This window comes from Vigna angularis, chromosome 11, assembly GCF_016808095.1.
Source record: "Vigna angularis cultivar LongXiaoDou No.4 chromosome 11, ASM1680809v1, whole genome shotgun sequence".
Lineage (NCBI taxonomy): Eukaryota > Viridiplantae > Streptophyta > Magnoliopsida > Fabales > Fabaceae > Vigna > Vigna angularis.
In genome coordinates, this window is record NC_068980.1 from 9101120 (window position 1) to 9120964 (window position 19845).

The window sequence follows — 19845 nt, forward strand, 5'->3', positions numbered from 1 at the left end:
ATTTCACTTTTAATTTAGAAGATTAAAATAATAAATTTATGAGTCAAAATGGATTTTAACATGCGAGTGAGTTTTACTTACCAAATATTTATTACATGTTAATGTGAGATCGGGTTGGTATAAATTGAGTTTTTTAAGTATGGGTTAATTTAGACCTGCTCACATAATTCGGGAATTAAATGAGTTTACGGATTGAAGGTGAGTTTGATCATAATCTACCAACAATAACTCTTTACTAGTCTTTTTACCATTTTTTCACAATTTATTTTTTTATAATTATTCACTACTTTTAATTGTTTAGATTGACAATTTAATTTTTTAAATAATAAAATAATGTTTAATAATATTTAAATAGTTCGAATATTTAATTTATTTGTTTGTCAAATTAGATAAATTATTATAATTTTCAACAACTATATAAAATAATGTATAATAAAATAAATAAATACATTCATTAATGAGTTGAGTCAATCAATTTTGATTTACTTAACAGTTAATTCACTAGCCTCTAGCATCTGATAAGTCAAGTTGAATTATAAAAAAATTTTATCACCAAAGGTGAACTGGATAAAAGTAACTCATTGTAAATTGAAATTAATTTATGTGTGTCAAATAACTCAATTTTAGCTTAACATGTTGTAAATTAATTTATGTGAAGTCGAGTTGACTCATTATGACATTATATTAGTATGATATTTAATTATTCTTATTTTAATTTAATGTGAGATTTAAATTAACTTTAAGATTCTTAAACAATTATTGAAATTTGAGCTGAATTTAAGACAATAAGAAAAAAGAACCCTGAGTGAGTAACAAATTAGAAGAAATTACATTTGTGGGAAAAATTTGAATGATGTGACATTAATGTAGGTTATTGGAAGCTAATCCAGGAAGACGAATCTAGTTGAAGCAGGATATTTTTTCCAGGAATAGGAAAGCAAGAAGATGCATATAGGGGGGAGTTGATGCAGAGTCGAAATGCAAATGTACAGATTGTCTTCCCTAGAAGTAGATTTAATACATATTTATAAGGAATTGACATGGACTATTTTCTTTTTGGCTTGTATGTTATGACATTTATACTGGCATGAATGTGACATTTTGGCAGTGATGAAACTAGAAATGGTCCAGTGAGTGAATTGAAGGCCATGTGCTATAACTTTTAAAATTAAACCAATGTGATGGTTGTTAGTACGTTTAAAACGTTATAGAATTTTGGGTACATTAGGTGGCTGTGAACATGCTTAACTACTGTTGGTCTTTGAGCTCTACAGTACGGTCCATTTCTCATCTCATCATTTACTATTCTAGCATCTAGCTTACTGTTCTACCACAACCACAAGACAAACCCATATGCATATGCATGCCTCAAACTCATCAAACAACTACAACATCACCCTCTACTTCTAGTATTCATTATTACATCTCATTTTCTTTTAATAATACATCATCCACATCTCTCTCTACCATTTCAGTCTTCAAATATAAATTTATTTCCAGCAGGTAGAAAGATTTAGCGATCAATTTCACTCACGAAAGTGGTAAAACCATCCACACTTGCACAGTTTTTTGAATACTAGTATATGGGGGTGGTGGCCAACTAATGGGTGGTCCTTGTATGTGAGTTTCACTGTTTTCTGATCGATTTATAGAATTGAAAAGATTTATTAAAAGATTTAAAGAATAATTTTGAAGTACTATTTCAAACAATAGTGTACTATATATATACTTACAATAATTCTATAATTTCTTATCTATTAAATGAATGCACAAATTATAATAATACCTAAATTATAAATAACACAATATTTGATTGTCTAATATTTGCTAATAGAATATTTGACATATCTTAACATCTCTACTCAAGTTGGTGCATGAATATCACATATCCCCAACTTGAATAGAGACTCATTAAACACTCTGTTTAACACTCTTTGGTGAGAATACCAGCCAACTGCAATTTTGATCTTACAAAGGGAAAGTAAATTATTCCAACTTCAAGCTTCTCTTTGATGAAATGTCTATCAATCTCCACATGTTTTGTTTTATCATGTTGCACATGATTGTGAACAATTGCTATAGTCGACTTATTGTCACAGTACAAACTTAGAGATTAATTTGGTTTAAAGCCCAAATCTGATAGCACATTTTTAATCACAAAATTTCACATACAGCTAGTGTCGTGTCTCTGAATTCTGCTTCAGCACTAGATCTTACTACTAGAGGATGTTTTTTACTCCTCCAAGTTACTCCCTTTTACCTTTAAGTTTCCATGATTTGAGAACAAAATTTCTTTTCCAGGAGTGAACTTCAAATATCTCAAAATCCTCTCAACAACATCCATATGAAGCTTTCGTGAGTCATACATAAATTGACTAACAACATTCACTGCATAGGTGATATTTGGATGTGTATGGGACAAATAAATTAATTTTTCTACCAGCCTTTGGTATTTGTCTCTATCTATGCTTGCTGAATTTAAGCATTGAAAGAGTTTATGATTTTGTTCAATTGGGGTATCAACTAGTTTACTCCCACACAGCCCAGTTTCCGACAGTAAATCAATAATCTATTTTCTTTGGCACATGAAAATACTATGTTTTGATCTAGCTACTTCAATACCCAAAAAATATTTGAGGTTTCCAAGTTGTTTCATCTCAAATTCAGATGCAAGATATTATTGTAAATTAGAAATCTCATCTTGGTCATTTCCTGTAACAATCATCTATCCACTCACTACCCTTAGTAACAACAGAAAGATTAAGGGTAGAGTTAGATATACATGACTTGGTCACAAATCTGGCACCAATAGAAATATAACTCTTGGAAGCTGTGGAAGTCTTAGAATCATGTTTCTCTGATTGATTTTTATCGAAAAGAGTCATCAGAAATATTCAATAAAAAAAACATGAATTCCTATATTGTAGAGGATATCAATGTTTGACTCTGATATTGTATTAAAAAGCTTAAAAAATAATTCTGATGTATTATTTCAAAAGTGTACCATATATATATAAGTATTAAAGAAATGACATTTGCATGATTATACTTAAATTATAACTAACACAATATTTGATTGCATAATATTTTTTAATAGAGTATTTATCATATATTAACAAGATTCATATCTAATAAATCATGAAGTCGAGTCGATTATTATTAAAAATTTAAAAATAATTTACTTATGTATTATAAATTAATCTTATTTTTAGTAGTAATATTTGATAAAGAAGAATATAAATTTTGTTTACAGTTGTGTCGAAATATGCAAGGCAATCTCGTTTTTATGAGCTTATCCATATTGTCTAATGTTTTACTAATTTATTGATACGAGAATATAGTTAACTTTCAGTAAAGAAAATAAAGTATAAATTATTATGAGAGGGAGCTTCGGAAATGACTTGTTCAAGCATGAACCATAATCAACCCTATTGTCTGTGAGTTCAAGACGGAATCCCACCAGAATTATCAAAGATTGAACAGCTAAATATTTATTCTATTGACCTTAGTGTATATTATATATAGTTTTTTAAATTATTGGATATTAAAAGATCATAATAAAATAAATAACTCATTTAGGTCATCTTTTAAATGTTTTTAGTGATACAAAAATCTCATCATTTTACTTAATCAAATTGATCTGCGTATGATTGATGATGTTATATACCGAGGTGAATTGGTGCTAGTTTTGTGTTAGGATGATAATAATTCGGATTAAGTATGAATATTGTTTATTCACTATTCCACTATGCGACAAAAAAACTAATTTAAAATATATAGATATTTTAAAACACAATATTTACATATGTTTAAAAGAGAAATATTTTATAAATTTTTAAAATAAAATATAAATAAAATTATAAAAAAATATAAAATATAATACAAATTAAATTAAAATTTAATTTTAATTAAACTTAACCTAATAAAATATAATTTAATTTTAATTTTAATTAAATTTAACTTAATAAAATATAAATTAAAATTAAAATTAATTTTAATCTTTTGCAGGTAGTCCAAAATTTGCAGGTACATGAAGTACGATATCCGTATTCGACCCATTTATAAATGAGTATTAAAATATTCTCGCTAGTAATAGATACTCATGTATACTAATTATATAGATTTTATATGCGTAAACTCGCGAACACGACTACTTTTATCACTCAAAATCCATATTTATGTCGACTCATAAGTTTCTATACTAAAACTAACATATTATCATAAAATAGTTTCAATCATTTTAAACTAAATAAACAACATAATTTTAAAAATTTAATTGAACATGTTTATTAGATTGAATTAATTCATAGGCTTAAATATTATTTTGGTTGCTATTTTCGTTGAGTTTTATTCAATTTGGTTATAATTTTCGTCAATTTTGTTCAATACAATCTTATTTGTTAACACAATTTAAATAATTAACGAGAAGTGTATGTCACTTTTTGTTTTTGTTTTTGTTTTATTTTTTATTTTTTATTTTCTTAATTTAAAAAATATGCCCATGTGTCAATCCAACATCGTGTCACATGGTAATAACAATGCCACATGTTAATTTTATATATTCATTTTGGTCCATGTATTCATTATTTTTGTTCAATTCAATCTCTATTTTTTTTTAATGAATCAATTTTATTCATTTTCTATATTGAAACCAAATTAAATTTTTACATAAATATTATATTTTTGGTTTATTAGAGTTGATTTAAAATTAAAATAAAAATTTTAAAAGTAATGACTAAACTTAAATTCTAAGAGGTTAAAAACCATATAAAATATTGAATCAAAATAAATATTGATATTAATACATTTTACAATATTATAAGAAATCAGTGTAATTATTATTGTGATAAAATAAACATAAAAAAGAAAATTTAAAAATAATTATATTCAAAAAATATATAAAATATATATATATATATATATATATATATATATATATTTAAATTTTACAAATTTATTTTATAATTGATTAATATAATGTCGTACGACATCTCTAATTAATATTTTATGCTATTGTGATAAAAAGACAGAAAAGAAAATAAAAAATTTATTATTTTCAATATATATATATATATATATATATATATATATTTAAATTTGACAATATATTTAAATTGTATGACTTTTTAATTTAATAGTTGATGTGATTTTAAAGTTTTGATATTTTAAACTAGTAATATCAGTTTTAAAATTTTCATCCTAATTTTATTTTAATTATAACTTTAAATTAGAAAATTTAATAGAAACAAGATTTTAATAAAAATATTATTATAATATTTATATAAAAATAAAATTTTTCTCTCAATTTAAAAAAGAACAGAATTATTCCATTTTAAAGAAATAATTGTGACTGAATTAAACAAAAATAACGAATATAATAATTAAATTGAATAAAAGATACTAACATATCACACTACACTGTACCTGACATTGCTAATAATATGTGGTGTGATGCTCGATTGACATATGAACATTTTTATAAAATTAAAAAAGTTTAAAAATATAAAAAAAGACAAAACCATGAATTGACATATATCATAATAATTGACTATTGATTAATTATTTAAATAATATTAAAAAAATAATTAAATTTAACAAAATTAACAAAAATTATAACTAAAAAAATGCATATTAAAATTAAATTGATCAAATTCAACACAAATATGAACCAAATTATTATATAAGCCTAATTAGATCGAATTAACTTTCATTTAAATTTAATCTTATTTAAATAATCTTACTTTTATATATGTCCAATAATAAATTTACTCAAACTTAAATGGACAGTCACTCTTGTAATTATATTATGACCAAATTAAATTTTATTTTTATATTGTAAATTAATTTAGACATTTTATTATGACTTAATTGTTATATTTAAAACATTAAATTATTTTTTATTAAAATTGTGTTATTTTAAAATTAAATTAAGATAATTACAATTTTTAAGAAAAATAATATCTTCATCTAATTAATCAAATGATTCTATGATGACATTCGTCATTTAATTCGATCTAAATAACCATTATCTATGTTTGTGGAGCCCTTTTCAAATTCAAGTCTGGACTTCGGATATGACCCGACGAGCAAAAGACTGGGATGTTGCTCTCTCCACCACCCTAAGTGCTCTGCATCTCCTCATTATTTTCTTTTATTCCAAAAATACTCTATACTTCCATACTATTTTCTTTTATTCCAAAAATACCCTACACCTTTCCACTATATTCCACAATCTTTCTTCTTTCTCTCTACATTAATGGAGCATTCACATGGCTCAGATTTAAACTTGTGATATATTGCAAAATTTTATTTACATTTTTCCTTAAATAAGTTTGATTCAATCTTATTTTCACTGTTCAATATATTTTTTTTCAAATTACTTAATATATAGTAAAATTTTGTTCTAAATTTCTAGAAAAATGTTTATATATATGTGTGTTTTTTTTTACATTTAATATCTATAATTTTTAACATTATATTATGTTTTAACTTACCCACATGTTTGACTCAAATAACTTGAATAAAGTATTTAATTTATTAGATAAATAATATAAAAATATTATTAAATACTTAAAATATAAAAGAAAAGTTATTTGTTAAAGATTTGGAATTTATTTAGTTCTTTCGTCATTATAAAGTTAGTATATAATAATAATAATAATATATTATTTACTATTAATATTATTATGTTTATTATTTTGTATTTGCATCTAACTTTTAAGTTTATAAAATGGAAGTGGTAGAAGCACTAATATTGAAGTTTCGTCTGAAATTTATATTTTGCAATATATCACAAGTTTAAATCTAAGCCATATGAATGCTCCATTAATGCAGAGAGAGAAAGAGAAAGATTGTTGAAGATAGTGGGGAGGTGTAGGGTATTTTTGGAATAAAAGAAAATAATGGGGAGGTGTAGAGTATTTTTGGAATAAAAAGAAATAGTGGGGATGTAGAGAAGTACTTGGGGTGGTGAAGGAAGCAACACCCTAAACCCTGCTAATCAGTTTTCTTCAATGAGTGTTTCACCCTGCACCTCCAAGCATTTCATTTTGCACATTCAATTTCCTTTTATTATTGAGAATTTCAGTGTGCACCATTGACTCCACCTCCATTTTCCTTCAATCACCAAACATGCATTCCTGCTGCACCTGGGCACCCCTTCACTCCTGCACCCATGCACCCATGTTGCATCCCTACACCCCTGTTGCATCCCTACACCCCATTTCATCTTTATAAAAAAACCCTACACTCCCTGCACCTTTGAACTACAGCTCTTTCATAATATTTTTCCTCTTGAGCTTTTTACTTTGTAGCTCATAGTTGTGAGTGAGGGTTGTCTAAAGATATTTCAGAAGGTTTATTCGAGTGCGGCTTGGAGTGCTTGACTTGCTTTGTGGTGGTGCACTTGGGATACGGCGTGTTAGCTCATTCTTCTTTGTGTTCTTGCTGAAGAGGGAGGTTAGTATTTTTTTTAATCTGTGTGCATAGTTAGACTTGTTGGTTGCATTGGTATTTTATTTCCATTAATCTATTTGCATGCATGAAATGTAAAATCGAAATTGAACTTATCGATTGTGGAACACCGATGCAGGGGACTCGGATGTGGACATCTGATTTATGAAAGCTTCGAATTTAGATATCCGATACATGACTTTTATTATATTCATATTTTGTACCTATGAACATTATATACTTCTTATATTAGCTTAATTTTTTTAATACTTCTTATATTAGTTTAATTTTTTTTATTTTATGTATGAGTTTATAATGTATTATATAATTTCTAATTAATATAAAATAATTTATGAATGTATTAAAATTAATAAAATTAATTTTGAATAAAATACTGAAAATGACAGTATCGGATAAGAGTATCCGAATGCACCAAAATCATACGTGGATATCCTATTATCACATATTCGGACGTGGATATCGGATTAACATATAATAATTACGTTATTTCTTATTATGAAATATAAATGATTGTTTATTCTATACAAAATCTCAGTACGACAAAAATACAATTGTAAAATACCAAAATGTGGTATATAAGTATGGTCGAGTTTTTCGTTGGGCTATTTAATAGAATACTCCAAATGTTAAGTTTAGATTACGTTTAAAATCGTAAAAAAAAAAAGATTGAAATAAATAATTTAATTAAATACTTTGTGTACCAGATGACCCCCGGACGACTCTAGACATAACACATGGGACGACCGGCAGGACTGGAGCACCCAGGCCGGACGGTAATGATAGGTAGGTCTGCAGATGTAATTAAGGTAAGGGTGTTGCTCCCTCCACCACCACCCCTTGCTTCCTCCACCACCTCATTCCTGTTTTAACCCTCTCTTTATTTTCCCATTCCTATTTTACCCTTAGTAAAATTTTAGGGTTAATATCTTTTAACCTCTACCCACTCCAATCCTCTACATGTATGCAGCGACAACTCTTCTTCCTTTTTATCGTTCGTTCCCTCATTGTTTCATTGTGCTCTTCTTCCTCTTTTTCATGTTCCACTTCTTCCTCTCATTCTTTAATTGTGATAGAATTGTGGTCTCAGAGTGTGGTGGACTTTCATTAGCTGATGTGCTTAGTGAGAGCTTGCAAGTGGTGGTGGAAGCAATTGATCAGCCGTGCCAAGATTAGTGTGTGGTGGTGCTTGAAGGATTCGTCGTGAAGGTGCATAATAAACCCTAAAAAAATAAACGTATAATCTTTAAACGGATGTGAGCATCCCTCAGCGGATGTCAACATCCGTTTAAGAGAAAACGGATCTTGATATCCGTTTTTCCTTAAACGGATGTTGACATCCGTTTAAAGTTACGTGTTTATTTTCCAGTTTATTTTTATATATTAATTTTGGAGATATATGTTTTGATGTATTATTTTTGAATATATTTTTGATGTATTTTAATAATGTATTTTTGAATATCTTTATTGTTATTAGTTTATATTTATATTTTTTTTTATTTTGCAGTTATATATAATTAGATTTTTGTTTTAATGTTTTTGTATAATATATATTTTTTATATATGGTTTTTGTATTCTCTAACAATTTTATAATTATATAAAAAATTATTTATTAGTTTAATTACATGAAATATATAATTTTATTATATTAATATTTTTGTAATTAAAATAAACGGATGTGGTGGAGTTTGGAGGGGTGGGAATCTGAAAAGAGAGAGGAAGGAGAGTTGGAAGGTGTGACTTAATGAAAAGTAAAAATGGGTAGAAAGATAGGGTTTGAGTTTAAAGTAAATAAATAGGGTTAAAAGTAAAAAGATTATTTTTGTAATTAAATTTTTTTTGCAGAAGGTTAGGGAGGTGGAGGGAGAAGTGGTGGTAGTGGAGGGAGCAACACCCTTAAGGTAAAGCATTGATTAGAGGATTGGGCTCTGGATTGGGCCGTGATTAAGGCCTTGCTAATCCTAGGCCCATAACCAAAGTTATAAATACAGGTCAAAGGTAAAAGGTAGGCAAATTCATTAATTACGCATTTATTGCAGTATCTAAACAACCGATCAGATCTTTACTGACTTATGCATTAGAGTACCTTTAATAGGTACCCTCCCAGGCGGATAGGACAGACGGACTTTGACCAGCGGAAAAAATGATAACGAAAAGACCGGATGGAGATAGCGGATGACACACAGACTCAGGTGATTCGACCCCATACAGGAACACTTTGTTTATTAATTATAATTTAATTTGAATAATGATTTTTATCGATAAAAGTATTCCATTTAATCTCAAAACAATTAAAACATAAACCTTTTAGATTAGTGTTACCGCACACGAACCTATGGAAGCAGTGGTGGTGTGGTGTTTGTGGTGCCGCCTAGATTGTGCGTCCAACCAATGAAAGAAGACAAAGAAGAGGAATTGTGCTGTGTGTGTGCTCGACTGAAATGAGATGCGAAAATTGTGTCTGGAAAATGAGATACAAGGGTTTCTTCGAAAATGAGAAAGAGTGAAAGTGAGAGAGTAAGATTTGAGAGCACCGTGAAAAATAAAAACTGCCCACACCATGAAGAATAAAAACTGACCAGTGCAGGGAATCTTTGACCATTTAAATGGTTTAAATATTAATTACGTTTTAAACAAGGATAAAACTGACATTCTAAAAATGCTGAGAGGTGCAGTATGAAATGCTTAGAGGTGCAGAGTGAAACCCTCTTCTTTAATAGCGCAATTGATAAAAGTGACGGTTTTAGTTTAGGCTGAAACCATTGTTGAAAGTTTCTTATAATGAATACCACCTTTCTAATTCCATAAATATTTATCCATTTTAATAAGATGATAATGTATGCTAACTTGTAAAGAAAAATGGGATAAGCTAAGTATTATAATTTGCTGACCCGTTGTAATATGTAACAGCCCAATTAATACATATTTATAAGTAACTGATTATATTCAGCCGTGTCTTAAACAATATGATTTTGAAAAGAATATTTGTGAGAAAAAAAAATCTTTGACTGGGTCAATTTGTCATACAGTTAGTAGTCAATAACAATGAGCAAGAAAGATCCATGCTGAATGGCTTAGAGAGTCTTAGGCACTGTACAGTTTGCGTCTGATAAAGAAAACGGGCCTCAACTCTGTTCTTTTCTCATTGAAGACATCAGAAAAGCAAGATAGCCTATCTTTTTCTTCTTCTTTTTTACATGTTCTGAAGTCCACGCCTTTGAAGAATAGTGGTCGTTCCCAGATATCGAAATTCCGTGTTTCTTTAACTGTAGTAAGAAAATGACGCAAATAATGTATTATATTACATGCTTAAGATTTGATTGTGAAAAAGTTAGATATACATGCTTCTACAGCAAAAACATGAGCATATGTTAATTTAACATGATCCCAAAATCATCCACTCATTTTTGCCACAGTATAACTCTATGTACATTGATGAAAACGTCATTGAAGTAATAAAATTCTAAAACTATTCAAACAGTAAAAAATCTGTTATTTATACAATTTGTTTCCACAAGCACTAGTAAAATAAGAAAAAAAGACACCGGTTAATTTTGATTATAGATATCGGTTCTGTAACTGAGACATATATGGCCGAGGTAAAAAGGATAGGCTTTATGCCTCGGTCACGGATCAAGAAAAAACAAGATAGGATTATGCCTCGGTTCTTAGATAACCGAGGCAGTAGTGTATTTTTTTTTTCAAATTTTAGGACCCGGTTCATACTGTCGCCTGATTTACTTTATCAGGTTGCAAATTAAATGGTAATTTGCACATCTTGTTTTCAATTATCAGGAAATTAACAAAGTGAAAGGTGAAATAATATGGTAGCAAATCAGTGAGATTCTCAATTGATAACTGTGTTATTTCAATTTCTGAAGCTGAATCTGAATCTGAATGTCAGAGGATAGAAGCACACAAGAAAACCCAAAAAATTATCAGTAGGAAGCAAGAAAACCCTCGCCATCGTCATCGGTTTCCTCTGCTCCCCCGCCTTCCATGAATTCTCCGGTGTTGTCATCCCCTCCGCCCTCCACCCTCACTCCTCCGTCCTCGGGTGGTTCTCTACTCGCCGCCGATCCGCACCGGGGTCCAATGGTTCAAGCCCCATTCCTTGACGTCGTCAACATCAGTCCTGCTTTCCGCGACCACTACGGTGCTTTCAGCCCCACCTCGAGCCTCCCCACACTCGACTGTGGGCTTCGTGGCTCCCCAATGGATGAAGTTGGTGGCAAGAGGCTCGCCCAGATAAAGCAGGCCGCTAATGACCAAAGGGAGGTCGACGGACGACGGCAACACTTTCTTGACCATGCGACGGCGAGACAACAACGGGGAGGCCGCGGCGGTGACGTTGTGGACGCAGTAGGGAGGGCGCAGCAATGAGGCAACAACAGGGAGGCGCGACGGAGAGGCAATGGTTGGATGGCAACACCAAGATCTAGATCTTGCGCTGCGAGAACACTGTAGCAGCGGTGACCACCTATCGGCGACCTGTGGTGGAGACGATGATGGATCGCTTGGATGCAGCAAGAGAGAAGAAAAGTGGAGAACTTTTTCTTGGATGTGGATGCAGCGAGAGAGAAGAAAAGTGGAGAAGTATTTTTGGATGCAGTAGAGAGAAGAGCAACAATAGGTAGGGTAAGTGTGCAGTAGTAGGTAGGGTAACTTGCCTCGGTTATTCCTTTAACCGAAATAATTGACTTCTACTGTCTCGATTCCTTCCTCAAACACAGATTATATGCTTCGGGTAGTTTCTAACCGAGTTAAAATTGCTATTATGCCTCAGTTCCTGTTGAATTGAGGTTTATAAGTTCGCTCAAATTGCAATAATGTCACCGCATTTATATTTGCTTCGAGTTTGTGCAAACCGAGACCTATTAGCCGTGTTAGAAAGCCTTTTCTTTACTAGTGAAGTCAACACTATTTTCCCATTATATAAAAAAATGAACAAAAGAAATATATATATATATATATATATATATATATATATATATATATATATAATATTTATGAAATATTTCATTATTAAAAAAATATATAAATTATTTTTTTTATAATATATCTAATATTTATGAAATATTCCATTATTAATATTTATGAAATATTTTTTTAATAATGAAATACTTTATAAATATTATATATACATATATATATATATATATATATATATATTATAATATAATGTGTGTGTCTTTTTTCACACTGTGTAACCATCTAGAAAAAAAAATGATGTTTTTAATTGATAATTTGTTTAAAAATTTGATTATTTTAATATTAAAAATTTAAAATAAAAATAAATTTTTTATAATCGAGTTTTATTATTTTTAAATATTATTTTTATAAAAATATTTTTTTAGAGTTCTCTTTTCTCTTTAAGTTTTTTTATAGTCTGTTAATTTATTTAAAGATTAGAAACCACTAGAGTAATCTCGTAATAATATATTGGATTATAACATCTGACAACCAAGTCATAGATCTTTCAGGTTCGGTTAAGTCGCCGCAACGACTAACCAGATGTGGGAAAAGTGAACGCGAAAGAAATGTTTTTACATTAAATTTAAAAAAAAATTTAAACGTGTTGATGTCGGATGTTAGAAGGGTTGACATCCTTTAATGATGAATTTAGAATCATCAACATCCTTTGAAAGCAGATTGAAAAGATCTGACGACAAGTGCTTAATAAACATTTGTCTACTACATAACCGACATCAAGTTTTTCATTTTAATTATAAAAACATTGGTGGTTAGTTTTTACATTAATTTTTTTACTAATGTTAATCAAAATTAAGTTTTTGACTTGACTACTTTCAAGAAAAAGGTTAAACATGTATATAAACTACTTTGATGATGAATCTAGACATCTCATTTTTGAGACTAACAAAGATTCATCTTTGTCCTAACCTCACATGCAAAGCTCTAACTTTAAATAGGCAACTTCTCCTGTAAAACCAACTTAAGAAAAAAAAAACTTTTAAAAAGAGAAAAGAACTCAAAAAGGATTTATGATAGGATAAAAGTGTTTTACTCTCCATCTAAGATATCTAAAGTAGTTTTTTAAAAAATCTAGAAAGAAGAAAAAAAAGAAATTATTATTCTTTTTAAATGAAGTTTGAGTGGTTAATTTTTTCTATCCATGAACTTTTAACTTAAATAATAAAATATCTATACTTCATCTCAATTATAACACTTCCTCTTAGACAAATTAACTCAACTCTAGCAACATTGGTTAATGAAATAGTTTTTTTTTTACATTAGTATAAAAAACTATTTGTGTTTTTTAATAAGAAATAACAATGATTTATAATAACAAAAAAATATTATCAAATGTAAATAAAAAAATAGCTCATGTTTATTTGAATAAAAACAATAAGGACCATGATGATACGTTAACGATTTCTTTTAACAATTTTTTAACGATAAATTATATTATGTTGTAAAAAAAATTATTAAAAAAATATTTTCCAAACAATAAACCGCAAAATGTAATCACCCTCACATTGAGTGGAATATTACTCAATAAATAACTCTATCCTATGTTATACAAAAATAACTCTAATTGATATTGGTCGAAAAAGAATCTTGACTAACAAGATGAAAATAATCTCAATTGACATAATTGACGAATTTAAATCCAGCAAAACTCCAGAAGTTACAGATTTATTTTTTTTTTATTTTTTGTAAATGCAAGTTGCAACGATTGACGTTTGATTTTGTGACATCAAATTCGACAAGGTATCCCTCACTGGTTCAGTTGAATTGAATTCACTGTTCATCACGACAATAATATGCGCAAGACAGAACCTTTTCCTCCGTGTCACTTCTTTCTTCTTCTCCTTCTATGTGGCTTTGTCGGCGGCGACACACCGTCGCGGGAGGTGTGGTGCGTGGCCAAGAACAACGCGGAGGACGCGGCGCTGCAGTCGGCTGTTGAGTGGGCCTGCGGCGCCGGCGGGGTCGATTGCGGATCGATCCAGGGAGGAGGACCCTGCTTCGACCCTTCCAGCGTGCAGAATACGGCGTCGTACGCTTTCAATGATTATTTCCGAAAACACGAGATCGCCGAAGAGAATTGTAACTTCGGCAACAATGCCGCCATCACCTCCTTGAACCCCAGTCAGTTCTCACCTCCACCCCTTTTATCCTTTTTATCCTTCACTACTTAAATTTCAAATCCCCTCCAAAAAATTCTCATCTTTTTCTATTTTAATTTTTCAGGTTTCGGTAATTGCAAGTTCCCTTCTAGGTAGGTAGCAGAAGCACTGATCAATTGGGCTCAGTTTTTTCTTTTCTGTTTTTCAAAATTTTGGATTCTGAAAGTTTAAGGCTTGTTTTGAATGTGATGCAGTTCGATAGTGAACAACGGAAGCCTCTCGGGATCCGCGTCATCGACGGGATCGATGCCCGGTGAAGACACGAGTGGGTGCGGTGGAGTTGTTCGGAGGTGGTGGTTTTGGCCATTTGTTATCGCCGCTCATTTATTCTCCATAGTTTCATCCTTACCCATTGTTTAAGGATAGAGATCTATCTATTTTGAAATCAGCATTTGTACTTAATTTAAATCAAAGGGAGTAAATGTAAGGTTGTGTTATGAACTATGGTCTCTGTTTCTGGGAGGAAAATTAGTCCATCTTTGTGTCCTATGATTCTTCTGTTCTGAAATGCAATATGCAGAGGTTAGTTTTACTCGTACTGATACAATTGAACTGAGTTATTGATAGATATTTTAAGTGACTATGGTTTTCAAAATTGCCGTGGTTTTCAAAATTTATTTTATATTTTTTTATGTTTAAGTTTATGTTTTCAAGTATACTGTAACATCCCAAAATACAGTGTTAAAATTATATAATAGAATAATCACATAAATTAATATTACAGATCAGTCTTATAAAATAAGTCTTATAAAATAAAGAACGTACGCTTGTGGCCGAACGGCCTTACAGAGAAACAAGAAAACTAAAACCGAACAACATAAACAAACTCAACCGAATGGTTTACAAAAGGCTATATCGAACGGTCCTACAAAATAAGAGGGAAAAGATGATCGAACAATCATCTTAAAACTAAACTAATAATACTGACCAAACGGTTCTACTGTTCGGTCTTAATTTCTACCTCAACTAAATTTTCTTCTTCCAGCGCTTCTTCCAGTAGCTTGTCTCCTTCTGCTCACATCCACATGGATGATCATTGCAACGGAAAGACAACCGAACGTACAAAACAGACAAGACAGGAAACATAGGGTAAGCTTATGTAATTCAATTCATGTATAAACATATATTTCACACAATCAACCAAACAAGATAATTCATCACTCGTTCATGCAAAGCCTAATACTAGACTGATTGTCCGGACTGTATGAATTATGTGTAGCTACGACGTTCGTGCATCCGGGTGATGTAGTAACTAGGATACCCTCAACAGCTGCCACCCGAGGTTAGTCCTATCTGTCCAAATTAACCATAAGGACTATGACCTCCTGCCATTCCCACGCATGACTTACTCTTCTCTACGTGAGAAACGAGTAATCACGGAATATCAGGATGAACCGCCAGCTTAGCATGCCCACATTCATACTTTACCACTTTCCAATATACATTCATGAGCTATTCCTCCCCGGAACGCTCGTCCATAATCCAAAACATTTCATTCATATCATATTCAATTCATCTTTCATTATTAATAATCTCAATTGAACCCTTCGTACAAAGATCCCTGAGGATACCAAATACCGAACGTTAAACATCAACCCTGAACCAGACCAAACACTTAGAGTGAGACCAAAGGTCTCCAGTTCCAAGCGGGTCAAAACCGAGAGATGAAATCATTGATTTTAAGAAAGGGAGTGATTAACATAATAGTTCTCAAGAATGATTAAGAATCAAACGTTTATTTACTAGGTGAGCCAATTGAATGAACTAACTCCCGAGTTAGACCGAACACTAATAGGCCTAGGCCGAATACCAAGACTTTAGGTTGAAACCAATTTAAGACAGACACTGTGAAAACCTCAAATAAGGATAAATAATTGAAGCAGGTGAATAAACCAAACGTCAATAAATATACTTAGCTTTTGAATGATTTAAACATCAAGAACAATCAGAATATCAGTCGAAGACCGCGCACCGAAAAGGGCGAACCCTATTGAGTTTGAACGAACGTTCTTAAATATATATATATATATATATATATATATATATATATATATATATATATATATTTTCAGAAAAGAGAATGAGTACCTGGTGTAAGACCGAGCACTTACTCAGCACGAGCGCTTGGTGGAAGACCGAGCACTACTCAATACGAGTGCTTGGTGTAAGACCGAGCACTACTAAACTTACAGGAGAAAGACTTGATGAATATAATAAGATACCATTTTGAATAGTGTTTAAGAACAAATGAAAATATACAAATACATATAGATATACTTAAGTTTATAACCGAATACCAAGGAACAACTACGCTTGGCCGAACGCTCATGCACAATATTACAAAACGAAGACGCTCGTCCACAACTATGATTCTTCCCAAATGAAAGAATCCAATTCCAACCAAGTTCACTAGAAAAACCGAACAATCAAGGACTGTTCAGTGACGAACGTACACTTTCATAGGGAAATTTCATACTAGAATTCTTTATATCAATTCATCTCTCAACATCTATTTTCATAAACTCAAACATCCATATCATAATAAATAATCATACTTCATATAGTCAAAACATATCAACAATCATACTTCATATACATTCAGCCACTCAATAAACATGCATTCATTAGCAACGAACGTAAAAACGAACATACAATTAAATTATATAAGCTTCTCTTACCTCTAAGCGTGACCGAACGTTCAACAATGCACCTCTAAGCGTGACCGAACGTTCAACAATGCAGAAATATATCTCCTCACTACTGAAATCTTAGAGTTCGACGATCACCCCTTACAAACTAAACCAAACAGGAAAAACAAAACTACTCAGAACAAAGTGACCTATTCATGCAACCAAGAATCTGGGTTCGCATGTATAAGAAGAACGAACGTTCTAAAGAGAAAGTGGCTTACCAGTTTCATAACCAAAAACTGATCAGTTCAACTGGAAGCTCTTGACGCTGGGAGTGCTCCAGCGGTGCCTGAGTGGTGATCGGAGAAGAGAAAGTGAGTGTTTTGTAGAGAGAAGGAAAAGCTTTTAGAGAGAAGGAGGAGAAAAATGAAGTTTCAGAGTTTGGAAGAGAGGTTGCATGCAGAGAGTGGCGTGAGTTTTGAAAAACTAAGCTTTGCTACCACCGTCAAGGACGAACTGTCACTTCGCTGCCCACACCTGTCTCCCACTTTCTGATTTCCAGATTTCTTTCGCTTAACACCTAGCGTCCGCTCAGAGTAGTTTTGGGTGCGTTTTTAATGAGGTCTGATATGTACCACTGACTTTTCTTTTTAAAATTCAATAACTTTTGTTAAAAATTAAGATATTTAATAAATTAAAATTGTTTACTTAAATTTTTTATATTAATATTAATTTAACTTAAGTTCTTTATATTACTTATGGTTATTCTCTGACTCTTCGTGTCTATATTAAGTTGAAATATATCTCACGATTTGGATATTAAAAATATGTGCTAAGTTGATTTTATTGTCTACTCCGATAATCTTTAATAAAATAATATAAATAAATTTTTATGATTAAAAAATATCTACGAATTAAAAGGAAATTTTAAAATAATTTAAATAATAATAAAATTTAAATATAAAAAAATATTTGTTCCTCATACTAATTAAATAAAAAAAATTATAATTTATTAGATAACAATTATACACTAAAAAAATAATTGAAAATATTTCGGGTGTATAAGATTTATTGTTCACTTCAAACAATCTTTCTTACCCTTCAATTCTTTTTCTTACTATTTATTTGTTCCAAATTCATTTGCTCCAAATGATCCGTAGTATCAATTACCAATTAAAGATACTCTTATGTGTTTAAGTTAGTTTTTTTATCCGAACCATTAGCATTTAATGTTATAATAAGTGTAATATTAAAAGTTTCAAAAATCATATCTTTAACTTTTTTATAAGTTTTTTCATATATTTCTTATTAAAAACAGTTTAATTTCGATCTAATTTTATTAAATCTTATTACTAACTGTTTGAATAATTAATTGAATCTTAAATGGATATATTTGACAATCAGTTTGAGATTATTCGAGTTATGAGTAACAATAGATACACGTACATTAAGGTTATTTTCTATCTACAATTAATGACTTATAGTGTGGTTTTCTTTTAATTTTCGAATATAGTATATTGCGGTCAATACTTTGACAGTTGTTCTAAGCAATTCAAATTTCAATAATTATATTTTTATTTTATTATAAATGCATTTCTTTTTTCTTATGGAACTCGTTTACTCGCTTTGTTTAATAGTTTGATTTATACATATGTGATGATGTGAAGGTTCTAAGGTTAACGGGTGAAGGGAGGAAGATGGCATAGGGGTTTTCTTAGTATGAGAAAATAAGCATCTTTTACGAAACATGATTATGTTTAAATTAATATAATTGCTTATTTAGGATTAGAATTTTAAAAACATATTATGTTTTTTTTTCTTTCTTTATTTTATAATTTTTAATGTCATAAGTTAATTAAACATCTTATTGATTTTAACAAAAAAAAGAAGAAGATGATTTATAGGTTATGCTCTACTGCTCGCTTTAAAACTTGTGTTTAGTGATTTATATTGATTTTAGAAAATAGTTTTATATCCAATCAGTATTCACAAATTATCTTAAGGTAACTGTTATGAAAGATAAACTTATTGGTGATTATATGACAATCTTCGTAGGAGCAATCCTCCCCACACCACACCCATTTCTTCTTGCACCTCTCATTTTACACATTTACCCTTTATTTATTAAATTATTTATTAAAATCAAATAAAAATTAATAATAAGTTAATGATTTCGTAATCACCAGCAACACTAAATCTCATTTTGTTGCTCTACATGCACTTCCCTCTTCTTATTTTTTGACTTTAAAATAAAATAACAAACAAATCAAAAAATAAAAAGATATTTCAAAAACATATTCAATATTATTTAATCATAAAATATAACATAAAAATAAAATTTACAAAATATATAAATATAAAATATTAACAAAAAACTATATAAAATATTAACCAAAATAAATTAAATATACTAACATAACATTTCATACATATATTTTTTAAACAAATTTAATACTATAAATAAATATTAAAAATACTAAATAATAAATAATATAAAGAAATATAATTTATAAATTTTAAACAAATTTAATTAAATATAATAAAAGAAAATAAAGTAATACACGAAACCCTAAAAACGCAAGCCGCGCAAAAG

At 29.9% G+C, this 19845-nt stretch overlaps 1 protein-coding gene across 1 annotated transcript; it reads left to right on the forward strand.

The window, feature by feature from the left end:
* Window positions 1-14134: 14134 nt before the first annotated feature.
* Window positions 14135-15154, forward strand: LOC108333604 (PLASMODESMATA CALLOSE-BINDING PROTEIN 5). Its single transcript, XM_017569074.2, has 3 exons — window positions 14135-14584; window positions 14687-14714; window positions 14817-15154. Exons 1-3 carry the CDS (start codon window positions 14257-14259, stop codon window positions 14980-14982), a joined length of 522 nt encoding a protein of 173 aa, XP_017424563.1. The 5' UTR covers window positions 14135-14256; the 3' UTR covers window positions 14983-15154.
* Window positions 15155-19845: the final 4691 nt, after the last annotated feature.

Bases quoted from the DNA above. Each gene is read 5' to 3' on its own strand.
- LOC108333604 (XM_017569074.2), top strand. From the start codon at position 14,257: ATGCGCAAGACAGAACCTTTTCCTCCGTGTCACTTCTTTCTTCTTCTC. The intron at 14,585-14,686 runs GTCAGTTCTCAC...TTAATTTTTCAG, and splicing joins CATCACCTCCTTGAACCCCA to GTTTCGGTAATTGCAAGTTC. The intron at 14,715-14,816 runs GTAGGTAGCAGA...AATGTGATGCAG, and splicing joins AATTGCAAGTTCCCTTCTAG to TTCGATAGTGAACAACGGAA.